This window comes from Callorhinus ursinus, unplaced genomic scaffold (assembly GCF_003265705.2).
Source record: "Callorhinus ursinus isolate GAN/ISIS: 27379988/994484 unplaced genomic scaffold, GSC_fseal_2.0 scaffold14, whole genome shotgun sequence".
NCBI classification, from domain to species: Eukaryota; Metazoa; Chordata; class Mammalia; order Carnivora; family Otariidae; genus Callorhinus; species Callorhinus ursinus.
The window spans coordinates 18,805,637-18,813,509 of record NW_027397076.1 but is presented as its reverse complement, the minus strand read 5'-3'; the positions used below and the strand labels follow the sequence as shown (position 1 = coordinate 18,813,509).

The following is a 7,873-nucleotide window of genomic DNA, read 5'->3' as shown; positions in this document are numbered from 1 at the left end:
AAGGGCATTACTATTTTCTTAAAGAAGCCAGAACCGTATTCATAAAATATTGTCGGGACACATAATAGGCAGTTCATTCTATGATGTCATCTTTATTTATGGCAAAAGATCAATTTCATAAACTACACCTGAAAAACATTCCTGGGGTTGCTAAAACCATGGGAACTCTGCCCCGCTGTTCCTACAGGACTTTACAAGGCACTGGCACTCCCCTACTCAAAGATTCCTTAGAAGTATCATTTCACATGTAGGTACAATGAAGGAGAGATTTAAAAAAAAAATACACAGTTAATAGCCAAAATAGTTATTTATTAATAATTTAAGGTTTTACATTCTTATAATAAATTTCAGCTCACAACTTTACACCATGAACATATGGAGCAACCTAACTCGCTTTTCACAATCATATGCTCTTACTTCACCCATCAGACGGGGACCCATGCTCGCACACACGCTTCCAGTTTTATACAAATTTTTTTTAAAAAAAGGAAAGAAACCAACCCAAAGTATTGCATTTGAGGTGACACTCCCTGAAGAATTTTGTACAGAGGTAATATACTGTTTAGCACAGCTGAAGTTTAAAAAAAAAAAAGTGAGCCCGTGATTTTGGTGTCTTTCCAAGATATCCCCTTTGAGACAACACAAGCCAAAATAATATTTACAAAGGTAAGGCATAGTCAAACTACATTAAGAGGGGGGGAAATCACAAGGAAGATATATGAAAGAGATTAAAGGCTGCACCATACCAAGGTCTCAGTGATAAGTGTCCATGAAAATGTCATTCAGAGTTGGTGAAGTCGAGCATGCTGCAAATATATCCTTTGGATTAGAAAAGAGCAAACGTTTCTATTTTTTGTTGTTGTTGTTTTAAGAAGTGGCATACTGCTCTTTCTCCCTTTGGATGATTTCTTTTAAACCCATCAAAGAAAAAACAAACACAGTTCAAACAAACACTGTCAAGTGATTTAAGATCAAATATTTACAATAATCAAATGGAGTATCAGATTTATTTTATTTATTATTTATTTTTGTTTTGTATTTTTTATTTTTTGCAAATTGATACTACAAATACAGAGCTGAAACCTCTCTTTGGCTCCTCTATATGCAATATTGAATCAGTCTTCACTGAAGACAATATAGAGTCAGTTCCAGATGCAGAAAGAAACAGTCACACAAGGCCCTAAAGAACACACACTCCTACCCCTACCATTTGGTCCTACCCTATATACCTGGAAACCCTCAAATTCCAGTCCCTGCCTGGGTAGGCTGTACACATAGGTATGGAGCAAACCTACGGCCTGGATCTACATAGCATGTTCTGGTCTTCCAACAAGAGCGGAGCAAATCTCTCCCATCGTAATAACCAATTCCACATGTGGGAACCTTGTCTAATACAGACAACTGGAGTCGTTTTGACCCCTGGGGCCACATACAAAGAAAGCAGCCCAGCTGATGCTGCCAAGAGAAACAGCTAAAGGAACGGACACATCCCACCAAGGGGCGTGGGGCCTTTCACGTGGACTGCAGGGAGTCCACCTGGTAGACATTCTGGTTGGAGGGGGTGGTGAAATAGAGCGGCTGCGCAGGGACCCGATTGTCACAGGGGCTGCTGAGTCCAAGCGTCCTCTCGAAGTCCAGCAGCTGGCCCATGAAGTTGAAATTGGGGGAGATGTTGGATTTCTTCATCTTGACAATGTCATAAGCATCGTTCATTGACAGGTTGAGCTTCTGCATGAGATAAGCCACAGTGACAGTGACCGAGCGGCTAATGCCAGCCAAGCAATGCACCAAGACACCACAGTTTTTGCCCCGGGCTTCATCTGTAAACACAAAAAGAAAAGCAAGATTTCAGCAGAGTAAAAACCACTCTTTGTGAACAATCAGTCTAAAAACTGAATTTTAAAAAAAAGAAGGAAAGAAAAAAAAAGAACCGCGTGTGGCAGTTGAGCCCCACAGGCAGCAGCAGATGCATCATTGCGATAAAACATGTACACTGGGCACAATTACATAGTTCAGATATTTTCTGAAAAGGGAGCTTTTGTATTAAGTTTCTGCCAACAACAACAATAAAAAATCCTTAATGTGTGCATTCTTTGCCTCAGCATGTGAATACCAGAAACCCTGCAATATGGTCTTGAATGCCTTTTATACAGACAAGCAGACTGCAAGGGTCTATTAAATTATTCTCCAACTGTTGTGCCGCTAACAATGGAGGTATTCAGGCATTTTTAAAGAGAGAGGGAAGTCACAGGGGACAGCCCATTAGGAGGAACAGGATGTCGACATGGCCTGAAAATGAGTTCCTTTGTAATAGGAAATGCATTACAATGCCTGGAGATTCGCTTCTCCAGGCTTCCAGCCCACAGTCCTTCCTGCTGGGCTCAGGTTACCCTCACTGTCTCACAGTTAACCGGTATCACAGTAACATTCAACTGGATTACAACATCTAGCATTCATAGCACTTTCCAACAACTAACCCCATGTCCTAAAATAACTCCCAGATCTTTTAAAATTATAAAGCAATGCTAAAATTCCTGTCAGTAGTGAGTACTTCCATCTAGCCGGTCCCAAGTCCAAAGACTGTGAGAAAATTCTGTTGTCTGATCATGTACAGCCTGCCTTCAAATGACTGAATTCAAAGACTCAAGAAACCCCATTTCAAGTACACCTGTGGTCTGCAGCCATGTCAAAAAGGCGCTTTTTCTTTTCTTAGTGAGAAGATAAACCAGAATGAAGAACCCCCTTGTAACATTAGAGACCTGCACTCTGACAGGCTAGGCAAGCAACAAGAGAGATTAACAGCTTAAATTCTATGAATGGCTAGGAATTTTGCATTTAAAAGTCTGAGGAAAGGACTGTTCATTAGTCTCACCTATGAAAGAAATGGCCTCAGGGAAAAACTGGGAAAGGTTTTGACTCCAGTGATCCGAGATGGGGATCTGCTTGTATTTAAACTCTCCTGCGTTCTCAAAGAGATTGGGCAAATTGGGGGTGACGTTCAAGATGTACTTGATGCCGAACTCCTCCAACACGTCCAGGTTGGTGGAGTCCTTGGCACAGCCCAAATAGAGGAAGGGCAAGATCTCCACGGGGAAGGAAGGCTGGCTGTTGGACAGCGGGCTGCCATCCGAGTCCGTTGCACTATTGGGGTCTCGGTCAAGGTCAGACTCAATATCCGAGGAGTCGGAGCTGATCCGCAGGCCCCCGAGCCCCAGCACTGGCAACGGTGGCGAGCTGCTGCTACACGAGCCGTCTAGATTGGTCTCGCAGTGTAGGGCGAACTCGGCTTGGAACTTACTGAAGCCACCTGCCAGGACGAGAAAAGCAATCGTGTAACCTGAGATCTCGTAGTAGTTTTCACAGCTTGTGAGAGCCGCAACCGGGCGAAGGAAACACCATAGCACCCTACGAAACCCCCTGCACACAGAGCCAATTATAAGAGAAAGACACTTAAATGGGTACCCTTGGGAGTGGAACGAACAGGCCCGCCTTCCCTGGAAACCCTTATTCTTTTAAATCCGGAAATGCACAAAGTGGCAAGTTTTCTAAATATTTTGAGGGGCTAGGGGATGCAACCCACACCCCCAGTGACCTCTACTGTCCTGCAAATCGTAATTCGAAATCGAATGATAGAAAGCAGGGACAGGTGGAGGATATTACGGGTAGGCAGGAGAACAACTCGTTAGAGAGAAACAACCCGTGCCTGTGGCCGGAAGCTGGTGGATTCTGCGCCAGCCTGCTCACGGGTGCGGGACGCTGGAGGTTCGCAGCCGGGAGCCGGCGGAGGGCCCCCAGCCCGGCAGCGCGACTCAGAAGCTCCAGGCGAACGCAGCAGGGGCACTTGGCAGTCCGCGTGCCTTGCCCGCACCCACCCCACAGCCCCGCGACCCCCGCCCGGCCCCGCGCGCGGGACTCCCCCGGCGCGTACCTTCCAGGTAGAACGCCCGGCAGCCCTCGTCCTTGAGCTTCTTGAGCAGCAATCCAAGCACCGACTCGCCGCCAGTGTTCTCGTTCCAGTCGCTGCTACTCTCGTCGTAGAGTACTACCGTGTCGGTGCCGCAGCGCCGGGTGAAGCGGTCGCGGTCCTCGCCACGCGTGAAGAGCGCGCGCACGGGCAGGTTGCCCTTTTGCAGGCGCCGCAGCATGATGCCCGGGATGGCCACGTTGATGGCCGACTCGATGTGCGACGACTCATACAGCTCTTGCGGCCGGCAGTCCATCAACAGCAGCCGCTCGTTGCCCAGCTCCAACTGCTCGTTGAGCCACGCCACGGTCTTGCTGATCGCCATTTCCGACGCGAAGGGCACGGGTCTGAGCGTATCTATCATGGGGGTCGAGCTACCGGAGAGGGCGGGTGCCTACCAGACGCCCCTCGGGGCAGGCATAGGCCGAGCGCGCCGCGCGAAGCTGCCGCTCTCCGAGCGGGGGTTTAATTCCACCTTGCCCTTCCCAGACCGGGTTAGCGGTTGGGGAAAGCGAGACAGAAGTGAAGCCGGCGGTTCCCTTTGCTCCCGGCTGCACCCGTTCGCTCTTGGTGTCAATGAATCTCTTTGAATGAAGCTGCCCAGACAGTTTTGTTCCTCCCCAGTGAATGAAATCCAATTAATTCGGACTCCCTGCTACTAAGGAGGGGAGGGAAGGAAGGGGAAAAAAAAAAGTCCAGCGGCTCCTAATCCCTCCCTTCAAGGCTGCACCTCAAATCCGCCCGGGCGTCTTTCTCCTCGAATTATTCAAACCTCGATTTGCTCACTCTCCCTTGGACTCAACCCTCGCACACCCCCTGCGCGAGGCAGCTCCTCAATGGATACAAACAGCGAGCGTCTCAATGGATACATTCTCTCGGCCAGCCAATGAGCGCGCTGCGGAAGGGGCTGTTGCCGTGGGGACGGGCCGGCTGGAACAGGTTGTGTTGATGAATTGTTAATGAGTTTGTCATTCACAAAAACGGAAAGGAATTTCCGCTCCGGATAAGCCCCAGTGCAAACAAGCTGCAACAGCGGGCTCGGCGGGAGGAAGGAGAAAGAAGAGGAGGCGGCGGCGGAGGAGGAGCAGGGCACATAAACCAGGGCACTTCAGTTGTCTCATGTTTCCTTCTGTTGAGAGTTCACACTTTGCGTCGGAACTTTTGCGCACAAATGGTGCAATTAGCAGGCACAAAAGCCCTTGTTCGTGACGCCTGCGCTCACAAGCTAGCTTTAAGAAAACTTGTGCTTTTTATTTTTCCTTTATATTCCCTTTAAACTCATTTGGACTGGAGTTCGCCTTAACCCCCCTCCTCCGCCCTCCTTTAGGCGGTGTGTGGCATTTGTTTGCCAGTTTAAAAAGCCCAGCTCTGTTTGCTCCGATGTTCTTTTAGCTGAGGCTGTGTTGGGGCTGGTGAACTGCCTAGGCTTTAGTGACCGATGAGGTGTTAAATGCTAATCCAACATCTTTCGAAACAAACTAGGATTTTGTTGAAACATTTTAAATCAAGCAAACAAACAAATGGCTGGTTGTCCAGATAATAGGAAGAAAGGGTTTTTTTTAATAGCATTTAAATTACTTTATTTTGTTTTTAAACAGTGGAGCCTGCAGAAACAAACTGGTTGGACAATCCGATGCTTTTATTCCTCTCCAGCGGCCTGGGGCGTTATGAGCCATTGTTCCGGGGATCCAAGTGCCCCCCCCCGCCCCCTCCTTCCCGCGGTCACCCACCGCGCGCTGGGGGATTGCGCTCGTTAATCATTTCTGGGCAGCAAGCTCGGCTTCCGACAGAAGAACCGGTCTGGCGAGGCTGCTAGGGCTAGGTGCATTTAGGGCGCGCGGGAGCCTGGCGGGCTGTCCTCACCAGCGGCGAGGCTTGGGAGCTCGCGCAGGCTCGGCGACAGGTCACGTTGCACAGAGAGCCCCGACGGGGGGAAGCCTCTGTCCCACCCCGGCAACCCCCTCCCCTGTGGGTCGCCGGGCACTTGCGGAGCACCAGCCGCGCCTGCGCGGTGCGCTCCTTGCCTAGCACCCCGCCACCCCCACCTCCTGGCTCAGCTGGTGCGGGGTGTCGGGCGACCGTGTGGAGCCAAACGCTCGACTCTGGGGTTCCGTCACGGCCTGGGATGGGTGAGGGTCGAGGAGGAGTGCCTGCCGAGACCCCCGACTCGCAAGAAGGGCTGGGAGTCGCAGAGAACGTCTCCACGGCTCTGCAGGGCCCGCAGGTAACTGGGGAAGTGCCGGCCAGGCCAGCGCGCCGCGTTTCGCTGAGGCGCCGCCGGGCGGACGGGCCGGGAACCGGATGGAGGCGTGGCCGGGCGGGGGCCGCGGCGGCTAGAAGGCGCATTCCCGGCGCGCAGAGCTCTATTGTTATATAAAAGTGCCGGGGCCTGCCCCTCCCGAGCGGAAAACCACCTGTGTGCGGCCGGCGCGGCGCTAGGGCCGGGGCGGGGGGGGGGGGGGGGCCGGCCCTGCGGCCGGAAAGCGCGGGCCCTAATCCGGCCTCCCCTCCCTAACCCCCGGCGGAAAAGAGGCCGCGCATTGTCCCGCCGCCGCCCGGGAGGCGGAAGCGGGGGCAGCGGCTCGGCGGGGAGCGTCTTCCCCCGGCGCCCCTCCCGGCGCCCACCGCGAGTAGAGTGGAGGGCACCTGAGGTCGTGGGGTCTCCCCCAACCAGACGCCCCGCACCCACGGACCTGCCTGCTGAAGACCCGGCTCCAATTTGCATTTTTAGTCACCCGCCTCTTCCCTGGTTTGGGGAATGTAGGCTAAAAAAAGGCGGCTGCGAGGCCCAGGTTGCCAATTTTGGAGCTCTGCTGCAAGCAGGCCGCCCCTGGAGGAGCGTGTTTGACGAAGGTGGGGGTTGCCGCGCGCTCTCCCCGCGCCTTTTTTGGGCATCCCTTGGAACAAAATTCCCGTATTTCACTGGATATCATCTAGTTCCAACTGGAGAAGGCCTGCGCCGGAGTTGATGCCTCCGATCCGCCCCCACCTGTTACAGGCTTTCCCACCCCGAGACTTTTCAGTCCCCGGGACCTGGGGGCGAGGCAGGATGCCCTGCAGGGGAGCTGCAAAGAGCAAAATCTTTCAGCCCGGGATCTCCAACAGAAGAGACAGGGAGGGAAATTGGTTGTTCCTTCGCTATTTTGAAAGTGTACTTACCTGAACCTGGGCATAGATTTGGGAGGATACTCGCAACACTTCTCAAACCTAAAGATAGAGACAGTTTGACCCATGCTTCTGAACCCTACGGCAACGGAATGTCGGTCCTTCTCAGCACATTTTATAAAATGGCATTCTGACCACTCGGTTCTAAGAGGTGAGGCATAAAAAGGGTCCCTGGAACGGGGTGGCCGGAGTTAAAATTGTGTCCCTATCACTTCCTAAGCGTGTGCCCTTGGTTAAATCCGTTGTGAACGGCATCTTCCACGTGGCCTAATGAAGATAATGAAAATATTCTCTTCGTAGGATCTCTGTGATGGTTAAATGGGTGAAGTGCCCTAGCATGATGTAGATGTGCTATTAGCTGTTGATGTTTTTATTGTTCTGAATTCCCAAACTGCCTGCTGTTCTGAGTTCTTATCTAGATGCCCTTTGAGGCCTGCCTAACAGCCCGCCTGGAACTCCCTAGTCTACAGAGAAGCCCTCGGAGGAACTGCCCTAGGCAGTTTAAGCCATCCCAATTCAGCTGTCAGAGTAGGCGCTGTTACAGACCAGGGTCAAAATCCTTTAATATGGTCAACACGGTGTATCCAGCCACCCTTCTGATTTCTCCCTAACTGGTTCCCTTTCAACACCCTGTTCTCCAGCCACACCAAATTGATTGAGTAGAAATATGTAAATTGGAAATTTACAAAAAAAAATTACAAAAAAATGGAAACATGCAGAATTTTGGTCAGTCTTCAGAAAACC

At 51.3% G+C, this 7,873-nt stretch overlaps 2 protein-coding genes across 3 annotated transcripts in view; one reads left to right on the top strand and one right to left on the bottom strand.

Moving 5' to 3' along the window:
* Nucleotides 1-288: 288 nt before the first annotated feature.
* Nucleotides 289-5,024, bottom strand: DUSP6 (dual specificity phosphatase 6). 2 transcript variants are annotated; one of them, XM_025882494.2, is made up of 3 exons: nucleotides 3,929-5,007; nucleotides 2,873-3,307; nucleotides 289-1,820 (listed from the first exon to the last, which is right to left on the bottom strand). In XM_025882494.2, the coding sequence occupies exons 1-3, from the start codon at nucleotides 4,326-4,328 to the stop codon at nucleotides 1,513-1,515; spliced, it is 1,143 nt and encodes a 380-aa protein (XP_025738279.1). In that variant the 5' UTR covers nucleotides 4,329-5,007; the 3' UTR covers nucleotides 289-1,512. The 2 variants fall into 2 exon arrangements, with proteins under 2 accessions (XP_025738279.1, XP_073756633.1); XM_073900532.1 differs by lacking the exon at nucleotides 2,873-3,307 and having other exon boundaries at nucleotides 3,929-5,024.
* LOC112831071 (uncharacterized) overlaps nucleotides 4,826-7,873 on the top strand; it is a 24,475-nt gene continuing 21,427 nt past the window's right edge. The window contains exons 1-2 of the mRNA XM_073900881.1: nucleotides 4,826-4,903; nucleotides 5,787-6,188. Coding sequence (XP_073756982.1) covers nucleotides 4,826-4,903; nucleotides 5,787-6,188 — 480 coding nt within the window. The remainder of the gene's footprint in view (nucleotides 4,904-5,786; nucleotides 6,189-7,873) is intronic.